This window comes from Rhopilema esculentum, chromosome 16 (genome assembly GCF_057945365.1).
Source record: "Rhopilema esculentum isolate cy_ngs chromosome 16, ASM5794536v1, whole genome shotgun sequence".
Lineage (NCBI taxonomy): Eukaryota > Metazoa > Cnidaria > Scyphozoa > Rhizostomeae > Rhizostomatidae > Rhopilema > Rhopilema esculentum.
In genome coordinates this window covers 1,136,085-1,162,064 of record NC_142830.1, presented here as the reverse complement: position 1 = coordinate 1,162,064, position 25,980 = coordinate 1,136,085, and the positions used below count along the sequence as shown (strand labels likewise).

The following is a 25,980-nucleotide window of genomic DNA, read 5'->3' as shown; positions in this document are numbered from 1 at the left end:
TATTCAATCCATTCTTCAATAGAAAGTTTTATTGTCTAGGGATAATACAGGGACAATAATTTTTAATTGCTTTAACAACACCTTCATTTAGCATGCACTAAGGATTTCACACATGTCTATTCATACACTGAAATTATTTATTCAGAAAACTGACATCACAATAAACTCATTGTGCACATCTAACTTCTGCACATAAAGAAAAGAAATGGTTTGACACATTAGCATTGAAATGTGTTGCAACCTTTAGCTCACTGATTCAAGAATAGCTAGAGATCACATACAGTTTAGGTCAGAATTTTCTTTACTATTCATGTTTTTGAAACCTAGTTTTCAAAAATTTTCTCTCTTTTCCCAAGGTAGCTAGCTCTATACTGAGATGAGACACCAACATCATCCTTACGTTTTTATACAGTGTAAGGCATGATGTTTCACCATGCCAAAACTCATTTTGGTAACACTAATCAGAAATAGAGAAAAATTTACTCAAGCTTTTTAACTTTTTGCATTTTCGTTATTCACATATTTTTGGAATGTCATAATCTGATATCAATTAGAAGGTATTCCTTAAGTCAAATGATGGTTCTGATTGATTTTTTGAAATCCTCATACCTTAAAATACCAGAATCCAAATTTTCAAATCTGTAGGTACAAAGAAACTTACGCTATGGTAAAAATATTTCTAAATTTTTCATGACCGCAAATTCAAAATGGCGGATTTAAGGGTTTTTTGGGGTATTTTTAGCAAAATTGAAACACTTATAGCTCTAAAACCGTATAACTTATTAGCATCAAATTTGGAGACTGGAATAACCTTGCCAAGAATAGTGTTTTGTTAGATTTTGAGCCAAATCTAAGAGGTATGGTGTCATTCCAATATTTTGCCTGCTGAATTGACATGGAATGACCCACTTTGAATTATTATGCATGAGAATTTTATTCAGTATCAAGGTCACATGTTTAGCACTGTCTTGTGCTTAATCATCTGATCACCTCAATTTTTGTTGGACTATCTGTTAATGTAATGAACAGAATAGAAATTGAAGTTTAGACCTTTGGAAATTAATTAATAAATTTCACATGAATATATGTATATATGAATGTAAATGAATATTTGGAGACTATATAATTATATTAATCAACAATATAAAGTATGGTTTTACGTTGGGTTCAGTAATATTAGACTCTCATGATCAATTTGGCTGAAGTGAATTAAAGTGAAGATAACAAAACAATTTCTTAATTTTCATTACTTTTCTTCATGGATAGAAAAAATTCCTTCTGTGAGAAGCAAATTTACAATAAATCCATCTCTAAACAGGCCTGTTTGGGGCTCTTGAATTTGATGCATGGAAAGAAGGACTAAAAAAATTTAGAAAAAAATTGAAAGTTCTGTAGAGACATTTAATTGTCTAATGAATGATAAAATGCTTGCATGGACTGTAAAAAGAAGCCCAGCATTTTGTAGATCAAAATTGTTTGCCTCTAAAGGAATTAAAGAGTAATCCACTCAACAACTGCACATTTGAAGTTACTTTTAGCTTTTAATTCATATAATACCAAAAACATTGACAAAGTGTTTCTATAGAAATTTTTTTTGATCTAAAAAATTTGAGTGCATGATTGCTATCTTTTAGAAACTAACTTCCAATACAAATAAATTGTATACTATGTTGTACTGTTCAGGGCCAGGGTGCAAATTTAGTTAATTGCCATTTTGCCTGAACAGTACATATGTTTTACCCAATTAGAATTGCAACACAATTTGCATAAAATTCAGACATGACTATTTCTGCATTATTTGAAATTTTACAAACATGTAGATATTCTGAAAGGCTTGAAGGGTTTAGTACTTTAGGGTTTAGTACCTGACATAAGTTAGGCATGAGCATTATGTCCATTTTCAAGTAGACACATAAATTGGAGTGCCGTCGGAACGAAATTCATATTGGGATGGGGGGCCTGTCCATTGTATTGCTTCCCATTAAGCACACTGTTATAAAGGAATATAGTAGTGGTACAGTTTGACAATTATTGGAGGGCTCCAACGACGCTATGGAAAGGTTTGCAAAAGCTTTTCTGTGTGTTTTGTTCTCTAAAAAGGATTGGAAGTACTTGTTAAATGAATATAATGAGTATGGCGCTAAAACCTTTTTACAAAATTGCAGTTTCTAATTAGCGCCCCCTTGCTCTAATTTCACCTTTGAAAAACACTGTTTCAAAAGTCGAAGCCTAACTTTCCCTATATATAACTCCTTCTTCTATGGCCTCTAATAATTCCAGTTTACAATATTTTATATTTCAGTGCTTCAATAATTTAATTCGTATATTATACGAAACGTCTTAAAACAAAGTTTCTGCTTCAAATATTCCAAAATTTGTCTTTTTGCTCATTGCTTTATCAAGAAAGCAATGGTTATTGCTCCGGCTATCATTTCAGTCTTATGCTTCGTCGTATTTTGGTAAAAAGGATGCTGATAGTAACGACAAATGTTACATTCACATGTCCAATCGAATCTCTGTGCTTGTATGCCAAGGAAAAGAAGACGAATCTCTGTCTCGTGATTATTTTTCTAGACGAACCCTAAAACGAAAGCAATTTTAAGGAAACAGGGTTGAAAATAATTCTGAAAAAAAACTAATAGATGCAGCATTTCTTTTCCAACATTGCAAGACCAATAAAGATATTGCTATGAGAATTTCTTTTATTATCCTGAATTACGACAATATTGTCTTCAAGGTGCAAAACAGTAGATATTGGTTTTAGGTATCTAAGAAAACTAATAATATGTATGTTGCATGACATTTGGTACAAGATGTCGTCAATAGTGTTAACACCAAACAATGTCTCCGAGAAGCCTCAGTCTTCAAAAAAGCTAAAAGTTTCAGGAAGTGCAACTCTATAGTCTATTTGCAAGGAGGCATTTGCTCTTACCTTTATTCATAACGTAAACAACATCTTCTGGAGCTAAAATGTATTCATTCCAAAAAGCAAAATCGTCAATATGCATATCCCAGTGATCATCGGCTAATGTATATAAGGATCCTGCTCCAAATATCACTTCTGGATGGACTGTGCCAGATCCTGAGTGGGTATCGGTTACGGTTGTCTGTGCCACATTGCGACCGTTAACATACAACACAATCTTTGGAACTGAAAATTCAATCATTACTTTGTAAGTTTTTTAACATTACGTGCTAATGCAGATTTTTGTTAGCCTGCATATTGCACCACACTTACAGCAGTAGGCAACGTTGTGTGCGCTAATATAGACCTGTGAATAAATCTTTATTCTATCAAAAACATGAGCAATAATCAGTTACAATTACAACAGAATTCTCCTTTAAGAGGATCCTATGAAACAATTGTAGACATCATATTTGGCTAATCAAATCATTCAAAATTTGCTCTTGAAAGATATTTTCTACAATTAGAGAGAAAAGAAGGTACGGCGCAAGAATGGCTCAGTTGTCAAGGTCGCCGACTACTGATCCAAGGGCCTATGGTTTGTGCTCCCTGTAATTCTAGACATAGAAATCATGAGATTTGATCACGTCAAAAGAAAGGACCAAACTACTGTTTGATAGGCCAAGCTTCTCGGTGTCCTAAAACCTACCTTCTTAAAAGCTAGGTAGTAAAAAACAAAAAAAAGATGGAACAGGTAGATAAAGGTGAAAAATCTAAAAAAAACTTTATGAGGATGTCTGCTTCTGATTAAACAAATATCAACTCACACTTCCAATCAATTGTTAGCGCAACGTGGGTCCAGGCTTGCAATTTATCTGGTAGCTGCGCATCTGGCGTTGTAAGATATTTTGAAGAGTGAAATGAACGAGCAAATATTGCTGTTGCTGATGACTTGACTCGCATAAGCACCCCTGTGTGAGAGTTTAACCTTCCTGACCCAAAAATAGTTTGATATCGTGTTTGGGGAGATGCTATTCGAATCCAGAGTGATATGCTCATCTTTGAAGCAGCTGGGTTGCTTGCAAAAAAAGTCAAAGTGAAAAAATGAATACAAAACAGAAATATTAGCCAACTGTGGCCTATCATAAGATGGCTCGCGTAAGCACCCCTGTGTCAGAGTTTAACCTTCCTGGCCCAAAAATAGTTTGATATCGTGTTTGGGGAGATGCTATTCGAATCCAAAGTGATATGCTCATCTTTGAACCACCTGGGTTGCTTGCAAAAAAAGTCAAAGTGAAAAAATGAATACAAAACAGAAATATTAGCCAACTGTGGCCTATCATAAGATGGCTGGCGTAAGCACCCCTGTGTCAGAGTTTAACTTTCCTGACCCAAAAATAGTTTGATATCGTGTTTAGGGAGATGCTATTCGAATCCAGAGTGATATGCTCATCTTTGAACAACCTGGGTTGCTTGCAAAAAAAGTCAAAGTGAAAAAATGAATACAAAACAGAAATATTAGCCAACTGTGGCCTATCATAAGATGGCTCGCGTAAGCACCCCTGTGTGAGAGTTTAACCTTCCTGACCCAAAAATAGTTTGATATCGTGTTTGGGGAGATGCTATTCGAATCCAGAGTGATATGCTCATCTTTGAACCAGCTGGGTTGCTTGCAAAAAAAGTCAAAGTGAAAAAATGAATACAAAACAGAAATATTAGCCAACTGTGGCCTATCATAAGATGGCTGGCGTAAGCACCCCTGTGTCAGAGTTTAACCTTCCTGACCCAAAAATAGTTTGATATCGTGTTTGAGGAGATGCTATTCGAATCCAAAGTGATATGCTCATCTTTGAACCAGCTGGGTTGCTTGCAAAAAAAGTCAAAGTGAAAAAATGAATACAAAACAGAAATATTAGCCAACTGTGGCCTATCATAAGATGGCTCGCGTAAGCACCCCTGTGTGAGAGTTTAACCTTCCTGAACCAAAAATAGTTTGATATCGTGTTTAGGGAGATGCTATTCGAATCCAGAGTGATATGCTCATCTTTGAACAACCTGGGTTGCTTGCAAAAAAAGTCAAAGTGAAAAAATGAATACAAAACAGAAATATTAGCCAACTGTGGCCTATCATAAGATGGCTGGCGTAAGCACCCCTGTGTCAGAGTTTAACCTTCCTGACCCAAAAATAGTTTGATATCGTGTTTGGGGAGATGCTATTCGAATCCAAAGTGATATGCTCATCTTTGAACCAGCTGGGTTGCTTGCAAAAAAAGTCAAAGTGAAAAAATGAATACAAAACAGAAATATTAGCCAACTGTGGCCTATCATAAGATATTATTGCCGCGATTAAAGATATCATCAACTTTCTCAAGCTAACTCTTCGAACAGTCACATACCTTTACATTCTTATTATAAGAATTTTAATGATAAAGGGGAATAAAATGCAAAAAAATATCAATGTAATTTGAAATTAGTTTGACAAATATTCTCAAAAAATGTTGATGATTTTCGATGTTAAAAGCATTTTCTAGGTTAGGAATAGCTTACATCATCAGATACTGTACTGAATAGGCTTAAATGATCTTTCAATCAGGAACTTGCCAATCAGTGTGTGTCCGATTTCATTCACACGCTAATTGATTGACCAATATTGGTGACAGATGGCTCAAGCTCTTATTGTATGCGTCTATTGCATTTGAAGTATCAAAGAAGAAATAAATTGATGACCTCAGCTTCTCCACAAATCTAGCGTCAACTATGCATTACGAATCCTAAAAACTGTTTTCAAAGAGAAATATTTGAAAAGAAAAAGGAAATTCCAGCCACCATATTCCTTACTTCAATGTATGTGAAGAGAAAGTGCCAAGAACAGCTCCAGCGTTGGTGCCATACAATCGTAAAACTCTACCAGGCCTGCCAACTGAAGATGTAATCATGGCTCCATTGAGCAAAGCAACAACTTTGTTTCCATCCATATCTTGTCCTCGGTCATAAGCCGACTTCTTTGAATCTCCAGCAACAGTTGTTTCAAAAGCAGTATAAATAGTAGGAAGGCGTGGAGATCCTAGAAGAAATTTGTAGCAGATTTAAGAAAGACGCCAAAGAATCAAAGCTAAATCTAGCTGGTTTGTATTGCAGAGAAAGCTTAGAAAGTTTATGATATTTGTACAGGCCACAACGTTCCAAACAATTTAGTGTCGTTACGTTACATAGAAAGCGAACCCTTACAGGGCCGCCGGACGGAGGACAGGGTTCGCCGGACAGGTTTGAACAGGGAGGGGGTGCAAAATGAATGAAAAGGGCACAAACATCTATTTTACCGTAACATTGGCTATTTCAAAAGATGATGCAGCTTTAATGGTAATTTACCAGGGTGGTTTCTATGTAAACCGAACTCCCAAGGTATACCAAGGAAAGGCCAATTGGACGCCCATGCTAATGTGGAATCATTACGCCGACCAACCCCAACCCCTCTATAATTCTGAAGCGGACATAGAGAGAGCTTTGTGCTGCATCACTACGCCAATTTACCAAAGTTAAAGTTCACACCATATCCCAATGGATGCTCATCTCACGCCAACGCCAAGCCAAAAAATTCATTTCATTTTAAGTTTTCATTTCATATTTCATTTCATTTTTATTCTTTAAACATGGTTGCCCCGTCATATAGAGTGGCTATCTTTCAGGGGACCGTGACAAAAATGAATTACAATAATACTTTATTAAAATAAAAAATAAAGAAGATCATTAACAATACTAGAATTAGCATAAAATATACAAAATTTAAAAGAAATGACAATGTTATTTGTTGCTAAATCTACGTTTAAAAGTAGACAGAGCGGGGACTAGCTCAGGCTAGCTTGAGCCCCAGTTCTAGGTCATTCCAAACTTTTGATCAACGGAATGAAAATGCTTTTTGGCCAATGCTCGTTTTCATTCTTGGAAGAAGCAAATCAGTCTCATAATTTCTCAAACTTACAATCCCTCTAGTTATGTTTCTCGTAAACAAAGTAGAGAGATATGTTGGCGCATGACCATTTACTGATTTGAAAACAATGGTACCAGTCTCTTGTTTTATCATGTCCTGGACTGTTGGCCATTTAAGTTCTTTTATCAAGTTAACTGCTGGTGCGTCATAGCTACTGTTGGTAACCACGAGTAACCATTCTCGCAGCACGATTTTGAAACTTTTGTAGCATAAGCAGGCGAGTGTCCCCACAGTCACCCTTAGGGCTCCACAATACCTCTATAAAACTGATTGAGGGAATTTTTTGGAAGTAGTTTTTAGCATATTTTAGGGAACCTTCGAACGCAAAACCTTGATATGTTCATCCCATACAAGATTTTTATCAAGACTTTTACCGAATATTTAGCATTATCCACAAAGTCAATATGTTAGTTACCAATGACGAATGATGGCGTGGGTACTGATTTGTCTGATGTCTTTTTATATTTGGTCGAGGGCCATTAACCATTGCTTGTGTCTTAATAACATTCAGTGACAGTTTTTTACCTTCAAGTCACTGTTTCAGACGTCACTGTCACCATCTTTCATTTTTGTGTCGTTTGAAAGTAAAGACAATAAGGACCAATGACAAAATGTTAAAAGTACATAATTATGTTTCAGTTTCAAAAAATAGAGTTAAACTATTGGAATTTATATTTTTCATTTGTAACTTAAAACTTTAATTGAATTGATTAGTGTGTATTGTTTTGTTGTTTGACAATTATTTTCTTTTTTTCATTGGTTCTAATTGCGATGACTTTCAGCTTTTAAAAAGTGTATAGTTGTATTACTTTCTCTCAAGTTATTGACTCTGGGAAATGCATTTTTGTCTTTGATGTGCTAAAACCTGCAAATTTTACGAAAAATAATAGGCTCCAAAGGGTTAAGCTCATCAATATCTTTAGAGGAATATGAAATACTGGTATCATCGGCGTACATTATGACTTCGCTATTTTTAAGAAAGTTTGGGGAAAAAATGAAACTCCAATCCAAAGATCTTCGAGATCTGCTACATGGAATGTAGCAAGATCTCCTTGTGTAATTTAAAAATTTAGGAATCGTTTTTTCTTTATAATATTTTGTATTTAGTTTTCTTTTTAATTTTTATTGTAAGTTAAGTGGCCCTTGTTAAATGGCAGGCACACATCCTTCCCCTATTCCAGTGACTGGTGCATTATATTCAACAAATATTCAGATTTCTTACAACATACCAAAGAAAAAATAAGTCCACATTGATGCAATTATACATACAAAAGTAAATAAAACTTAAAAGAAAAAACCGAAATTATAATGAACAGAACTGAAAGGAATTATCGAATTTTTCAGGATTTGTCTATTTCAAAGCAAATTTTCAGTTGCGATCTCTTTCAAAGAGAATTTCCAGTCTCCATTTCCTTCAAAGCGAATTTCCAGTCTTTATCTACTTCCAAGCGATTTTTCAGGATTTCAGTCTCTGTCTATTTCGAAGCAAATTTTCAGTCATATATACTTCAAAGGAAATTTCAAGTATTCGAAGCAAATTCATTTCTTCGAAGCAAATTCACACGTCCTGTCACAAGAATTTGCGCTTTATCAAGATACGCCTAAATTTTTTTTGTTTTACTTGGCGTCTAAAGGCAAAATATCTCGCTGGGATAATATTGCACGCAATCAGTGGTGGTTTTAAGGGGGTCTAGGGGGCTACGGCCCCAGGCCCCGCGCTTGTGGTAGCCAAAAGGGGCCCCACACCTAAGAAAAAAGATATAAATTGTAAAGAACAAAAACCCGGCAAATGTTTTTGGTCCCGGGCCCCGCAGATGTTTTTGGCCCCGTGCCCCGCAGTCCCTAAAACCGCTTCTGCACTCAATATATTTTTCAAAAAGGGCATATTTATACCTTTTCTAATCAGAGGGGGGTGTGCCCCCACCCCCCAGATCCAGTGGTCCTAACTTTTACCCATCTTATATTATATAGAAATAAGACGCTCTAAACTAAAACAGAATCAATAATCTTTACAATATCGGAGAGGACTTGTCTCAACCTGTAGATTAACCTACAGTAAATGTAGGTGGATGACTAAAACTTGACATTTGGTTCCAAATATTAACAAAATTATCTAAATAAGCAAACAAATCACTAGTTCAAGTGAAGACTGTACGCTCCTTGACCCATGTAATCGCTATAGGTAACGCCAGAGTCATGAATACCAGGGATACGGGGGGAGGGGGGTGGGGGGACTGGACTCCCAGAAAATCTGAAGCAAGACAAAATATTTGAGATATTATTGTCATTCCCTTTTAAAGAAATGGAAACCATGGCAGCTTGTTCAGAACTAAACTAAGTTTGTGCGTGTTATTACAATGAACAGAGGACTATGTCATGGTGTCAAGCGCAAGTTGCCTATTGTTGATGGTCGTAACTTATGAATAAAGAGTGGTCTCGGGTCGATGACTGTGTCCAAGGCGCAAATTGCCTCAAATATCCTATCCATCCCTTGAATATATCTCAACAAATATATAAAATAATAATCGTATAAGTTGTCATAAATATCGACAACTCTGCATTACAGGAATATTTCTAGACCATTATATTAATCCTAATTTCTAGACCATTATATTAATCAAAATGCAGTACCAAAACTTCCATAATTTTCTTGCAATTCTTTCATGCGTATTTCTTCCAATTCGTTTGTGATCTCTTTTTTCAAGCATATTTAAATTTGATTTTATCTATTTTACAAACATTCTTTGTAATACTGTATACTATATTACTCTAATAGTTTTATGAACATTATGTAATGCACCTTTGAGCCGCGTGGATAAATGGCAGAATGTAAATGCCTTTATCATTATATTATTATCATAATAGCTCCTTAATTTTAAATGCATATTTAGTGCCATGAAGTGCCATGAATAATAATGTTAAGTATTGAATATTAAGGTTTTATCTGCAGAGGATGGAAATGTTTCTCTAAGTCTTAGCATCTTGCTAAAGGCGTTTCAAGTTGTGCTGGACAAAGATTGCATTCAATATTTCAAGATAGCACTGAAAAGCGGAAACCAGGCATATTTCAAGCTTTTTTGTCCGACACTCCTATGTTGTCGACTCATTGGAATATGTAGTTTGTTATGAAGGCTCGTATTCTTAAGCAAAAGAAATATGGCAGGAAAAACTTGACCTATAGAGGTCTGTCGATCTGCATGAAAATTATTCTAAAACCAATTGAACTACGTACCATTTGTGCAGTTGCAGCTGTATCCAGGACTAGAATAGCATGAATCAATACACAAGCAAGGGTAGCAGGGGTTGTACGATAAGCTCCGGCAGTGTTGACCAATCTGCGTAGATAAATGAAAATGTATGATTCTGAAATCACGCATCTTAAGTTTAAAGTACAACTTAGAGTGATTTAAAAGGAATAATCTTTAATTTACAACATTTCATGGCGTTTTAAAGTTATTCAGAATATTTGGGTTCTTGTCTTTTGAGAAGAATTTGCCATCCTCCAAAATCTCGAATTAGTTACTGTCTCGAGAACGTTTTTAGCCAAACTCTTACACAAAAAGATGTAGGGAAACGAACAGAATTTCCTAATTCTTAAACAGTACATTGTTCCGAACATGAAGAAAGGACCCGTAGCTATGACGTCAGACAGAAAATCGATCTATCTATCACTCAACCTGCGATGAATATAATCCTGTGTCGTAATAACTCCAACCATCCCTCGGGGCCACATCTGTTTCTTTCGTGTTTCTATCATTCTCCAAAAGTTCACATAACGATTCAACTGGCGAAACTTTTTTGTAATTGAATGCCTTGCAGCTTTCGTTCTTCAAGCAAAACTGGGTGCATCCAAGAACTCCTTGTGACGTCGTTTTTATTGCTGCATTCGCCTCGTTCAGTGCATAATTTGATGCGATTTTGTAAAACGTCCCTTCTGTTCCACAACTGTGTCTTACAATATTTTCTGCTTTCATGTTAAGTGACAAAATGCAACCAAAATAAAACAGCAATGTCAGGACCATATTTTCAGAAACTAGAGAACCGAACTTGTTCTGTGCTTCTGACACAAACAGTTGCCACCAAAATTGGTCAAACTCTGCTGATTTTAATATTTAATCACATTTTCCCATGAACATGCGCTACGCAAAAGTAAACCAGAGGCACTTTCTTTATTAATCATGAAGTTAGGGATGAATGAAAGTGATGTTCTCGGGGAGGAAGGAGAGGGGGCCTCAATCCAATCGAATTGATTCGAGATTGAGATCATATCTGAACAAACGTATAGCTCTTCCGACTGTAGTGCTTTTCTCAATTAATAAACTACTTTTTTTTCTGAAGACTCTGCCGAAAAAAGTGCTTCATGTGCCGGAAATATGCCTCTTTTTGTAACATATTGAAATGAAGACATCAGTTGAGAAGACATTAAAAATTCGCTTTCGTCAAGCCTGCCATTTCCCATGGTTCTTGAGCTGTTCTGGTGTCCCTGTTTTAAGTTTTTCGAATTCATTTGTTTTCACTAACGTAAAGACTAGCTCTTTAACGGAATTTTAATTCTTTAATGACGAATCGAAGAAATTTTTCTAGTAGAAACAAAAAGCACAATTAAATACTAAGAGAGTCAATCACGCTAAATCAAGGGAGCTAGGGCTCAGGGCCCCCCACAAATTTTTCTTAAAGCATTTTATCAAGGTTGTGCCATCAAAGATAACGGTGGCATACCATAGTAGTTTTCCAACCCACCTAGAGCCCCCTGCTCTAAATGTTCTCCAGTGTCCCTAGAAAGAGCAATTGTTTGTTTTCCTTTTCATTTCTTTGAAAGTTTATCATTTCTTTGATAGTTTATCATTTCTTTCAATGTTTTAATGGAGATTTAATGTTGGTTTCTTTGAAAGTTTCTCCAACAAGGCAATAATGATGAGATGACGTCATTATCCAAAACAGTAATTTCGTTTTTAATTGGTTAAAGAGAGTTTAGGTAGCCATCAGACATTTTTTATATGACAAACTCTTCTAAGTGGTAGATCACATTATTATTGAATGAACCTTTGAATCGAAAACGGGTTGTGTTGCTATCGCGGCTATAACTGATATCAAATTTTGGTAAAACGATTTACAAATTATCAGTTGCATATTAAAAAGGTTGCTAGATTTACGAAAAAAGTTCAAAGCAACCTGTGACTGACTGTTTCAATATTAATGCAAATATTCTCTGCTTGTCTTTTCTAATTATGGCAATTCTTAATTCAAAAGTTATTGCATTAAAACAATAAGCATTTACTAGATGAATGAATTTTTTAACTGGTAATGACAATATTATTTTGAATTGATTAGTGAGTTCAATTGTAAATAGCTGGTAAAATTTAAAATAACAAATTAATGACAAAAACCTGCATGCAAATTAGCAGAAAGTTTTTGCAAAACATTCTTTGAATTTGATTCCTTTTCGTCTCCAGTTGGCTGATAACATGGTAAATTAAAAAAGGAATGTCAACCTTTGCCTGAATAATTCAGATAAGCAGACAACCTGTTTAAAAAATCTGTCCGCTCTATATTGTGTCTAGTGCATATTAGAATGTAAACTGCCATGCTTCACTTAGTCACTTATGCTATATCTTCTTAAGAACATTCGAACAGTTAAGACTTGTCAATGCTTAAGTATTGAAATCAGGCAGTTTTTTGGAATAACTCTACAAAGCTAGCCAAGAGTGTATGTTGAAAGACTAAGGGAAGAATAAAGACTGCATACAAATTGCGCACTGCCTAACAGAAAGCCATACTACATACCATCTATACCTTGATTAAATCCATACTACATTGATTATCTACATACAATCTAAGGGGTTTTGTTCACTTGTTCAAGAATTGATAGTATAAGCAAGGATTTGCATTTGGTTTTTGAAATGTCATATGTAAATACATACAGCATAGCATCGGAAGCTGATATTTTTATGCAAAACTTTTTTTGACTTACCGTAAATCCTCGAATTGCCCCCCCCCCTCAAAAAAGCCCCCCTCGAAAAAGCCCCCACCCTAGAACTGCAAATTGTCAATAAGCCCCCCCCCCTCGAATAAGCCCCCACTGCTATTCGATGATTTTTGCTATATGAGGTTGCCTATAGCGTTTTATTGAATTTCCACAACAAATTCATACTTTTGGTAGTAATTAATTAAACGCTCATAAATAAATTCCTACTAAAATAAACGAGGTCTTTTAATAATGTCTTCTCAATGTCTACAATACTTTTATAAGCCCCCTCGTATAAGCCCCCGTCGTATAAGCCCCCCCCCCCTCGAATAAGCCCTCATCCAAAAATATCAAAAATAAATAAGCCCCATGGGGCTAATTCGAGGATCTACAGTATCTAAGTACATATCTAATAGATGTGCACAAAGAAAATTCTAACTATGAACATTTGTGATGAAATATAACATCTGTCATTAACTGACATTCGTCAAATAATTTAAAATAAAGTGCAAGTCCCTACACAAAACATGGTAAAATTTTAGCTAAGGCGTAGAGAGTCTATCATTCCATATTGTTTATCATTCTCCTGTCCTGTTAGTTATTGGAACTGAAGCTAGAAATAAAACTTACATGAGGGGCTATTATTATGCCATTGATGGGCTTTGGGAAAGGTTTTTATAACTTTCTTCTATAATGCGATAATCTCCTAGAAAAGGTGGCTTCTGATTTGCAAAACTCCTGATGAGTATTTATTGCAACCCTGATAAACAAAGCAACTAAAGCTATTTTTGACATAAGAAGGGGCTAATTTGCATCGTGTTTCTAGGAGACCGCTATCTCAAAGTTCACTTTTGATATCGCAACGTAATATATTCAAAAAAAGATGTTTACAGGAGGTTTAAGCATCAACAAATAAATGGCATCTTAATAATGTACTGCTACTCAGAATTACTTTAACAGATGTTTCGAGTTTTTGTTGCTTGATCAAACCTGTTCTAAATTCCAATCTTACTACGGTGATCCATAGCAATGAGACTGGCTAATCAATATACTTCAGCGTTTGTACGTCGAGTGAGTGATAAATACGAAAAATATATTTAAATATGACTATGTACATAGAAGTTGAATATTCTTCTGACGTTTTGAGCTTAAATCTTCATCAGGTGAAGAAAATAGGAAGAGCAAAGGGTAAAAAGAAACTATAAGAACAGAATCGTAAGATTAGTTTCATAAATATAGAACGTTGAAGGACAGTTGCCCGATGATTGACGAAGCAACTTAAAAGTGTCTTGTTTTATGCACCAAAAGCGTGTACAGCTCTGCCTATACGGCATCAAGCACTTTATGACAGATCGGTAATTTTCATTGAAACGTAAAAGAGATCATGCATAGGACGCAAATCGAAGTAGGAAGATGTGCTAGGTGTTTGGAATTGGATTTATGTTATGATAAAATTTTTTAGTGACACTATGAAAGATAGGAACTTTTTTGGCATGTTCATTAGAAACGAGAGTACCAAGATTAAAGATGATGCGTTTTTCGAGAGTTTCTCGTTGAATTTTGTTCATTGGAAACCATATATGTTCTATTTGAAAGCAATATATTTTCTTTTTCTTTTGATCAAACCCAAAGTGAAAACGAAAAGTTGCTACTTATATTGAGAACGTGGTAAAAGTCTTGATACAACGTCCCATTCAAATCAAAGTTGAAGCTCATAGTAGCTCATAGTAGCAAATAGACACCGAAAGCGTGATTAAAAATGCTGAAATAACCAACTTCATTAAAGATCTTCATGATCAGAATAAAAATAGTCTTATTCTGTTCAAGACTGAGCAGAAACACTTTGTTTAGAAATAAACAGCCTGATCTTTATTCCAATCAATGCCATACTTTTATGAATAAGATTTGCTCCTCTTTTCCGAGCCATAATGATTTTCATAATGATTTTCATACTTGGCTTCTTGCTAGACAAAGCCTAAAAAGTAAATTGACAGTTGAAAAATAAGCAGCATATCCCTTTTTGAACAAGTAAACTACTTTTTTTAACTTTTCTACTCTTAACTTCAAGTTACTAACTTCATTCAGTTGAAATCGTTCTTTTTTAATGATGTTCCAAACAATAGTTTATAATGACACACCATAAAAAAGACTGGCTATGTAATTTTTTTGCAGGCTTTTACACCGCAAAAACGATACGAAGCGAAACGGATTCAAGCGTCATCGTGTAAACAGAAGGCCAATCCAATATGAAAAGTTATCTGAATCCGGTATCATTTGAACAAGGTATATATCAAATCAACAGGGTGATAAGGCATTGAAGCGAAAATATGATGAAGCCTTTTGCCAAGGGCTGGATTCATACTTTCCTTTAAAAGGGCATGTTTAAGTTTCATTTAAAAATGCTTAAGCCTGGTTCCCACTTGGTCGTTTGGGTCGTTTGGGTCGTTGGAAAATACCCAAACGACTGAAAAGACACAGTGGAAACGTACCTGCCAACAACCCAAAAGACCCGAAAGACTCAAACGACAGTTGTCGCAGAGATAGAAAAAATTCTATCTCCGCGACCCAAAGTACCCACGCATGAATGATTTTTGCAAGTGGAAACCGACAAACGACTCAAACGACTCAAACGAACCACGCTTTAGAAACTTTTTCTTCAAGAATAGGATATTTTCTTGTAACCGCGTGTTTGAATAGAACAAGAACAAAATAGCTTAATATTTCACGGCAAGCTTTATGGAAGAAGTTCAAAAATATGAGTGCCATTATAACAATTACTGGAAAGAGTTTAAAAATAAATACAAAAATATCAAATCATGGCAAGCTATTGCACTGAAATTTAGTGATCTAACATCGTCGTTTGTACAAAGTCACCAGAGGTAGAAATAGTTGACTTGGCAACATCAGTTGTTGTTTATCAAATGCTACCATGGTTCCTTCCACGCATGCCCCCAAAATTAACTGAGCGATGCATGGTGCAAGCAATGAACAACATCAACAACAAACGACTCGAAAGACTCAAACGACTAAGTGGAAACCAATGTGTTCTTTGGGTTGTTCGTGTCTTTCAGGAACGACTCTGACGACTCAAACGACCCAAACGACCAAGTGGGAACCAGGCTTTATGAGAGTCATTGTAATGATATCAATTCAAATAGGATATCCACACTTTTTACTCACGATTCAAGCATAAAAAGCAAATTTTGAATCATGGAAGGCGATTTTTTCCTCGTTCGATACTTGCTTTAGCTGCCCGTTTGCTGGGCCAGCTAGATCCGGCAAGGTTATAAAAAATTAAAGATAAATCCTTTATTTCAATGCATAGGTTAATACTCTTTAAATATACGGTAATTCATGTTAAAATGAGCACTCAGTTTTACATTTTCTAAACAATGATTTTCTCCACAGCAAACATTATTTAGAAAATTCAAGATTTTCATCATTAAGTGGATAAACAAAGTCTTTGATTTTACCTTTATTCATAACGTAGGCAACTTCTTCTGGAGTTAGAATATAGTTATCCCAAAAAGCAAAGTCGTCAATATGCATATCCCAATGATCGTTGATCAAAGAAAACAATGACCCAGCTCCAAAAATGAAGTTAGGATGCTTTGTGGTTGATATAGAATAGGAACTAGCTGTTGTTTGCTGTGCGACATTGAGGCCGTTTAGATAGATGACAATCTTTGGTGCTACAAAAAAACAGGAAAAGCAGTAAACTATAAATATGTGAGAAACTGATTCCAACTGTAAATTATTAGTATGCTCTAGAAAAGTTTATGGCAAAATCTCGAATGAACTGGACAAAGTTGTCATTTACAAATGTTTGGTTAATATTTTCAGTGTCACGTAAATAGAAGGGCAGCCCGAAATAATGACGGCTTGGTAAGGCGTGAGCCAGAATTTCCAAGGATGTAACACAAGAAATACTACAGTGGCCTTGTGGCAGCATCAAGCGTGAATGTGGCTGTTCTTTCTGACCAAAATTGGTTTATAATGAATTAATGATATTATGTATATTTTACGTTTGAAAAAGTATCGACAGTATTTTAAGGCTGACATGCTCTTTCTAAAACTTTTGGGTTTGGCTATAACTACTTTGGCACATTTGCAACAAAATTCATATTCTAGGTGCCCTGTTGAATATATATAACTTCCCTTAAAGAAGGAAGGATTTTCTTTTTGAAATGGAAAGAAATTATTTAGCAAGTGCTTCTTATCGAATGGCTTTGAATCAATATGTAGCAAGTGATATTATAGTCTACCAGTCTGCAAATTATTTAGATAATATGTTTGCTGCAAGGCTCACATTAAATCGTAAAATATTTCTTTCAACTGATTGTTGGAATACTTTCATTCTGACAAACTCCCAACTTTGGGGGATTTTTACCAGTTTACGAAACCAAAAATCAAATCCTTTTATAATAGGACCAAAACATACGGATTATTTAATCCCTGGTCTGTGTACCATATGTACTGGATTTACTTAAACATAATTCATGATTTTATGACAGCAAAGTAAAATCTGAGCAATAAACATAAAGAATGTATATTTTGGGCAATTCTGACCATGAATACTACAAAATATGAATAAATGATAATATTAAGATAATGCATTAGATTTCAACAAGGTATATAACATATGATTATTCACTTACATATCCAGTTGGAAGTCAACGCTACATGGGTCCAGGTTTGCAATGTATCTGAGATCTGTACCTCAGGCGTTGTAAGATGCTTTGAACTGAGAAGAGAACGGGCATATATCGATTTTGCTGATGAGGTGACTCGCAAAAGCACTCCTGAATCAGAGGCATATCTTCCTGCTCCAAAAATGGTTTGAACTCCAGACTGCGGAGATGCAATTCGAAGCCACAAGGAAATGCTAATTTTCGAATCAGCTGGATTGCTGAAAAAAAATTATTCGTCTCATAACATCATAGTATCATAATGTAAAGGAACGATGCATAATATCATGCGCAAGAATCATTCGCCGTGGGTAGGACTGATTCAATGTTTTGCGAGAAAAAAATTGAGCCATAATACAATGCATCATGAGGGGCGAAGCCTCGTAAAGTAATGAATTCCATTTTAAAAATTGAGTTAAGCAAACATAACAAAAGTATGGCACACTTTTAGACGATTAGGAACTGTTCCTATTAACACATTTTAGACGATTACAAGAAAATGAATGCAAATTGTATTTTAAGCTAATCTTAAGGGCGTGTTGGCAAGGATTTTCTGCTCGCTCCGCTCGCAAGGGTCTTCTGTTGCCCCAGGGCCTTTGAAAACTCTCGGTGGCCCTGCTTGTAATACAGATACTTGATTTGATCAGCTTCTTAACCGGTTCAGGAGAATTACCTTAACAGCAGAAATATTTAATAATGAATTCTGTTGTTAAAGGATTCCTTTTTCGATTAAAGACAGTGTAATTGCCAATGAAACATTCGATCACAAGCACATTTTCTTGCGTTGCAATTTTTTGTCACTAAAAGCTTGCAATATTCTCAAAAAATGCATGATTCTGCGCCTGACTATTCTTACAAACAATATTCTTATAAGGAAAGAGTGTAGGCTATATTGGGAGATTAAGTTTCATACAAAGGGAAAACTGCCAAAAAAGGCTCTAATTTCTATGCAGGGCACATCGCCTAAACGCATGCTATCTAATTTTTATTTTTCTGTCGGCAGTTTGATACATTCTTCGTCGGCAGTTACGATGCCATAAACGTCGGCACCTTGAAGGTTTGTCTCTAGGGCCACCCCTGTCTTCCTTATGTTGTATAGGTTATACAAAACATTTTCCAACATTCCAGCATTTCTATTTTCTAGAATCCCTCGTTCTGTGCTTTAAAGATATCCTATCAAGGTGAAAGTGCGATATGAGCAGATGTCATCAAAATTGTAAAGAAATTGCAAATTTTGGCCCTGTTCACAAGATATCGGAATGAGATCGTATCTGATTCACTCGTGCTTAATCACACAGCACGCTACATTCTAACACTGCTCCGACAATTCTTTTGTCTTTAAGCAGTTGCATAGCAACGTGGAATGTTATTCGTATTTCAAAAACAGTTTTAACAATTTGATTTTCTTTTGCATCAAACATTGCAAGGACCATGTTTATTATTTTATTGGGATCCACTGCCGTTTCGTGTCGTGAGAAGTGCACCAAGCTATTTCGAAACGAAAGCTGCCTTTTCAAAACAGAGATTCCGGAGCGAAACCGTATCGGATTCATGCGTTCTCACAAGCCCCTAAAGGGATCACAGCGGAATGGTTTTACACCGCAAAAACGATACGGAGCGTAACGGATACAAGCGTTATCGTGTGAACAGAAGGCCTATCCGATATTAAAAGGGATCCGATGATCCAATATGAACTGAGTCCGGTATCATGTGAACAGGGCCTTTATTGCTAACTCCAAAAAGCTAACTGTATTATAATCTCCAAAACAAGCATCACTTTTCATGAACGAAAGTGCCAAAAATAAACAATCAACAGTGAAGAAATGTAACACGAATTAATTGAAATTGCAGCAAATTTTTATCGAACTTTAATTCAGAAAATGGCGTTTTAAAACTTTTCATAGGATAGAACAAACGTTGAAACTTTGGCAAAATATACAAAATGTCAACCTTACAGTTACCCTTACTTCAAGCTGTGCGAATAAAAGTTGCCAAGAACAGCTCCAGCATTGGTGCCATACAACCTTAAAACTCTACCAGACCTGCCAACTGAAGATGAAATCATGGCTCCATTGAGCAAAGTAACAAGTTTGTTTCCATTCATATCTTGTCCTCGGTCATAAGCCGACTTCTTTGAATCTCCAGCAACAGTTGTTTCGAAAGCAGTATATATGTCAGGAAGCGAAGGCAATCCTAAAAAAGCATGTAAATTTTATTGAAAAATGAAACACCAGACATTTTGTTTCAAAATTCACGAAACTGTCATACAATTATAAATAAAACAGAAATGCGTAATCATGTCTTTTGCAAAGAAAAGCTATTTCACACTCTAATCTAGCTATGGTACCGTCACGGGAATCAATTTTTTCAAAATATTCCAACCATTTTCTTCTTATTTGAGGTACCACCCAAACAGTAGTGTATTTTTCTTCTATTTCAACCCAGAGGTCATTGAAAATCTTTGAGGGTCCAATTTCAACCCAATGTTTTTACTAACCCGAACCCGAACATTTTCAACCCGAACATTTTACTAACGCATAGCTTCGGGTACATAATATGTTTATCGGGAAAGCATAAATCATGATTTTTTGGAGTAGGGAATCGGGATTTGCAAAGTTTTGTGAGCGGGGTTCGAGAATCGATAACAAATGGAATCGGAAACTGATGGCCGGGATTTGGAAATCGGGATAAAAACATAGCAGGAAATCGGAAGTCAGGGGAATTATAGCTTATCCAGTCCACAAGGCTAGTAGAAATGGACGTCGATTTCCAACCACTGCGGTTATGGCAGTCATCACGCTTATACGAGAAAAAGTGCATGGAAAAAGATAAAGCTATAGGCCAAACAGGCTTTTTGAAATTGTTCCTTTTTCTGTTCTCTGCAAGTCCACAAAAGCCCTAATCGCAAGGCCTAATCAAAGTACATAAGGAAGAACTTTCGTCAATCCTCAATATTTGTATCACAATTTGTTATGTCATGATCAATCATTGCTTATAACCCCCGAAATAAATTTTAAATCCTTAGGTCCTGAAATCTCTCCTGAGCTTCAGCAAAGGAAATGCGGACTTAGACCGGATCTCGGTTTTTGCAATTTTGAATAACCGTCTTTTAAGATTTGAAAGAAGTATGCGTTGGATAGCTTCCCACATTTTTTGCCCAAACTTCGGCGAAGTGATAATCTTTTGTACGTTTGAGTACAGCAATATTAAAAGATTCACCCTCGCAGAGATTTTATATTTCGAGGGTCACGGATAATTTTGGAAAAATAGGTTTTTTCTTGATTTTTGCAGATTTTTGCTATCAAATGTCTAACTCGCTATTATCACTTTTTTGTATGATTTTCACAGGCATATTAGCCAAGGCCACTTAGAGATTCGTAGCACTCCGATATAGTGAATAAATGTGAAATTAGATCTTGCTAGAGATAGGTGTTGGTAGACGACTCATCAACAAAAGAAATTGCTACACATTTATGCCATAAAGAATAACAGAAACTTAATTTAGCAGGATAATACCTTTAAGATTAGACTTCAGCAGAGAAATTGTATAGAATTCATCAAAACTTTAACAATCTTATTCCAAATGGTAGTTGTTCCTGATAAGCAAAATCTTTTGCGAAGAGTTTCTTTTGCACCTTCATACTTTACAAATGGTACTCTATAAACTATATAATGGTACAAACTTTATAAATGATACATCTCAAATAAATTGTTTTCAAATTCATTGTTTTGCGCATGTTCAAAATTTGAGGTTAACCTTGCATGTTTGCATTCGTGCTTCGACCGGCTTGTATTTTTGCTTCGTTTTCAAATGTATCATTCTAAATGTAAATGCATGGCCATCTTGACCAATGTTTCAACATGACCAAAACCGACGTTTATCAATATTGAGTATGACTGAATAATGACTATTGTCATTTATGTCTGAAAATTGGTTAGCTTCCACCGATTTCTCATAATCTGCTACAGTCAAAGATTTTTAAGAGTTTCCGTAGTGTTTTTCATGACAGCGCTTTGTGATTGTAAATAATTGCATTGTTTAACATAAATTTTTAGCTTGAATCTTATTAAACTACTTTTTTAAAAAGACTAACCACTTGATAAGTACTAATTGGCATAAAATAGAACACTGTATCAGTCTCAAGATGTGCTTTCTTTTATTGCCTTTTTGATTAATCAGAAATATGTGCCTCATCCTCAAAAAGAATAACTGCCATCCTTATTCCAAGCAGTTTGTTAATTTTTTTATTTTGTTTGAATAGATGTTTTTTTTAAAAAAAATAATAACGAACATCCCTTCTTATAACTAAGAATTAATGATTTGGTTTCAAATATGCGAAATTAGAAGAAAAACTAAAATTATTTCCTATTTCAGTCCTTTAATAGAGCAATTATTTTGTAAAAGAAGACAGAAAATGTTGCTGAAATTGACGTGCCTGCCATCAAAGCTCCTCTCTTGGTCCTTTTCTTTTGCAACCAAGATCGGGCCCATTAGTGCAGAGAGCAGAAAGGGACTACCTAATTAACAGCATTTTTGCAGATGGTCTCGAGGTCATTGCATATAGCGATGACACCAGCTGCCAAAGGTGGAGGGCACGTGAGATTCTGGGAAAGGTTTGGGTTCATGTAACCTTCCTTCTGTGCCTACTTTGCCCCAAAAAGCTTCCTTTTATATACTGCTTAGTAACAACTCGATTAAAGATTTATGATGAGTCTCCTTGCTCTTATCTTTGTAGTACTATATCTTTAGACTTAAGGCATGAATATTGTATTAAACAACTTTAAAGGCTGTTCATTCTAAAATCCACCAAAGATCGTTGGTGAAGCACTAAATGGTTTATTCTATAGTAAAAACTTGCATTAAAAAACAATTAAAATAAAACTTGAAAAATTGGCTTCTGAAACACAGGTGATATTCAATTCAAGAGGTGTTTTTTATATTCGCGGAGAAGTTTCTGGGGTTATAACACACGGTATCTTAAATAAGCGCACAAGGGATAGTTTGAGCTTACAACCTATCGTACATGCCTGCAAACGAAATCTGGAAGGCATTTTTCTCTTCAATAGTTAACACAAACTTAGTTCAATTTATGTATGTACGAAAGCTAAATACTTACAATAAAAATTGAGTCCGACAGGGGTGCATTTACTTCTAAAGGGCAACTTGAAAGATTTATCTCTATTTGATGATCACGAGAAGAGGGCCTTTTTGAGAGCATAAATACATTTCAAAAATGAAAATACTGTTACGAAATTAAATTTCGATTCGTCAAAAGTGAAGTAAAACCAACCATGAATCTAGTCAATTTTACAGGAAAACCAAAAGCTCCTTCAACAAATAACAGACCGCTTCAATTTACTCACAATAGTACCAGTTGTCAATAAATAATTCAAGTCCTAAGAGCTTCACAACCAAATTTGGGCAATAGTGACCCACAAGCACACAGTATGTAGCCATTTTATAATGCATTTCCATACAAACCGTGTGTGCAGTTGCAGCTGTATCCAAGACCAGAATAGCATGAATCAATACACAAGCAAGGATAGCAGGGGTTGTACGACAGGTTTCGGCAGCGCTGACCAATCTGCATGGGCAAATTAGAGTATACAGATATTAAGATTATACGCATATTTAGGTCAAAATAAATATTTTAAAGCTGCGGATGGGAAAAATGCTTAGTTCTGGAAAGCATGGATCTGCATAAGATTTCATTTTTAAACTTTAGGAACAATCTTTTGGTGGCACAAAAATGAAAAATGGCTTTGAAAAAAGAAAAATTTTTTAAATGCGCTAAAGTGTTTCGTCTGACACTCTTCAGAGCATATATCACCAGAACACAAATCGAATACTTTTCGACAGAAAATATTATACCCGATTCAGAGTTTCAAACGCAAGAACATAAACCGAAAACTCTACGCTAGGATCAACAACGCTAGAATCTACGCTAGGATTTTGTATAATATGATGTTAATTAGCTTAGCTTTTTAAACAGGGCACATTGTAAATCAGTTGTTATCTTTTCATTACTGAATGTATTACCCTGTATAAATAACCAAAAATCAAAATCAATAAAATCAATAGGCGTTTCGAAAACTAAACACATGCGATTCCGCTATCGGACAGCATTTACTGGAAAACCAAGATTGTGCAAAAAACTATATTGGCTACATGTTTCGGATTATTGGTAGACCCTGATCGTCGTTCCAACTAGCAGTTTTTGAATCTATCTACAGAAACACGAATAACCCGCTTCTGTCTGATCAGAAGGGGTAAGTTTTTACCTTGGGACTCCGGTGGTGGTCTTTTCAACAAGCAACTAGCACTGATTGGGTACCCTCAACAGTCATGTGCTTGTGTTTCTGACTGGCCTATTATGATCCACAAACGGGTATATTTATTTCCTAGCGTAGAGTTTTCGATCTATGTTCTGACGTTTTATACTCTGAAGAGTGCCCGACGAAAACTTTAGTTTGTTCCAAAGTGTTTCCTGCAAAGTAATTTTTAAAACTTTTTGTTGATTAAGCAAAGAACGTTACAATTTCAGAACCATTCATTCAGCAAAATTCCAAAATAACTTTAAGCTAAAATACTTTTATATAAGACACTATAAGCTAAAAAGACAATTATTCATTCACGATTTCCAGTTTTTCTGCATTTGCAAATACACTTGCTATCATGCTGAAACTCTAAGTAGAATGCCAGAAAAAGACCTTCTGTCTAGCTATTGCTATGAAAATTTTGCCAATCTTTTCCCCGTAAAAAGGCATGCGTATTTGGGCAATAACGAATTTTAAGACATTGCTTTATGTCAAAACCATCCTTTGTTCCAACCATTAAAAGTCTATATAGCTTTAATCACAGAAAGGAAGTGAAATTTACTTATCACTCAACCTGCGATGAATATAATCCTGTGTCGTAATAACTCCAACCATCTCTCGGGGCCACATCTGTTTCTTTCGTGTTTCTATCATTCTGCAAAAGTTCACATAGCGATTCAACTGGCGAAACCTTTTTGTAATTGAATGCCTTGCAGCTTTCGTTCTTCACACAAAACTCGATGCATCCAAGAACCCCTTCTGACGTCGTTTTTGTTGCTGCATTCGCCTCGTTCAGTGCATAATTTGATGCGATTTTGTAAAACGTCCCTTCTGTTCCACAACTGTGTCTTACAATATTTTCTGCATTCACGTTAAGTGACAAAATGCAGCCAAAAGAAAACAGAACTATCAGGACCATCTTGATGGAATATGCAAAACTGATAACAACAGCAGCAGACAATCGGTTTCGTATAAGGCATTAAGCATTGCTTATTTAACTCAGTAGGCAACCATTTTTTGTTAATATTTAATCAGAACAACAAATATTGAAATTGCAAAAAACAACATCAAACCCAATAAGATTTTTAGAGCAATCATCTGACGTCATACTTTTTTGAAATTCGGCATTTCACCATCAATTGTCATGGTTTTGAATTTAAGGTACGAAATCGGGAGTTTGGCCAAAGCACATGCTTATTGAGCTTAAATGCTGCTAACTCACTATTGCATTTGAAAAAATCAGTCGTGATTTAATCAAAGGATAGTTTTGACCTTACAATTTCTGTAAAAATGAGAAAATAGTGAAAATAGTCGAGAAAGAGTGAGTTTTGAGCGAAATACCTTTTTTCGTTAGAGAAGAGCCCCCCTTTAAAACTAAACTGCTATTTTGTCGGAAAACCTCTGATCTTGTTGGAAATGTTACAAAGTTGTTAATTTTTTATCTTTTTGCTACACTTTGAGAGAGATGATTTCAAAGCATAATAAAATAATTTCTTCTCTCGTTCTGATTGGCAATCTTCTTCAACTAGGTATGGTACTTAAAAATTTATATTTAGAGGAGAAGACCAGATAATCTTCGAGTAGTAGGATTTAGGGCACTTGACTTAGACCCCGTTTACACTGTGCCAGAATAACATCTATGCGCATAAAACTTGTTCGGATTGATTTGCGTTTACACTGTGCCGCACAAATTTTATCCACTTTGCCTTAACGTTTACACTGTGCCGGTGTAATATGCGTTTCGGTCCCCCCATGCGAAAGTTTATTATTGAAAAGTTGAATTTTGATGTTGACATTGACCTTTTTGCTTCTAGAATTAACTGTCAGTTGAAGCCATTAGTTTCATTTTGGCCAGATCCAGAGGCTTTGGCTGTTGAATCATTTACCTTCAATTTGTCATCATTCAAATTCTATTATTTTCCACCTTTTGCTGTTATTCCTAAAGTCTTACAGAAAATAGAATTTGATCAAGCAACAGGTCTTGTTATTATCCCTGAGTGGCCATATAGTTCTTGGTATTCTCAATATAATAGACTTTTGGTATCAGAATATATCAACCTGTTGATGTTGCTAAGCCGACCAGAGTTTGCGCATTCGCTGTACAAGTCCCTTCATC

The 25,980-nt window shown here is 35.5% G+C and overlaps 2 protein-coding genes across 3 annotated transcripts; both read right to left on the bottom strand.

Annotated features, from left to right (window-relative positions):
- Positions 1–906: 906 nt before the first annotated feature.
- On the bottom strand, positions 907–11,559 carry LOC135681903 (uncharacterized). Its single transcript, XM_089113105.1, has 6 exons — positions 10,571–11,559; positions 10,126–10,228; positions 5,744–5,969; positions 3,733–3,983; positions 2,933–3,151; positions 907–2,581 (listed from the first exon to the last, which is right to left on the bottom strand). Exons 1-6 carry the CDS (start codon positions 10,913–10,915, stop codon positions 2,571–2,573), a joined length of 1,155 nt encoding a protein of 384 aa, XP_088969231.1. The 5' UTR covers positions 10,916–11,559; the 3' UTR covers positions 907–2,570.
- A 1,738-nt stretch (positions 11,560–13,297) lies between these two features.
- LOC135682574 (uncharacterized) lies at positions 13,298–25,872 on the bottom strand. Of its 2 annotated transcripts, none has more exons than XM_065197534.2 (6): positions 24,439–25,871; positions 23,029–23,131; positions 19,514–19,739; positions 17,517–17,767; positions 16,332–16,550; positions 13,298–14,833 (listed from the first exon to the last, which is right to left on the bottom strand). In XM_065197534.2, the coding sequence occupies exons 1-6, from the start codon at positions 24,781–24,783 to the stop codon at positions 14,823–14,825; spliced, it is 1,155 nt and encodes a 384-aa protein (XP_065053606.2). In that variant the 5' UTR covers positions 24,784–25,871; the 3' UTR covers positions 13,298–14,822. The 2 variants fall into 2 exon arrangements, with proteins under 2 accessions (XP_065053606.2, XP_088969229.1); XM_089113103.1 differs by lacking the exon at positions 13,298–14,833 and adding an exon at positions 14,865–16,127 and having other exon boundaries at positions 24,439–25,872.
- Between the last annotated feature and the right edge of the window lie 108 nt (positions 25,873–25,980).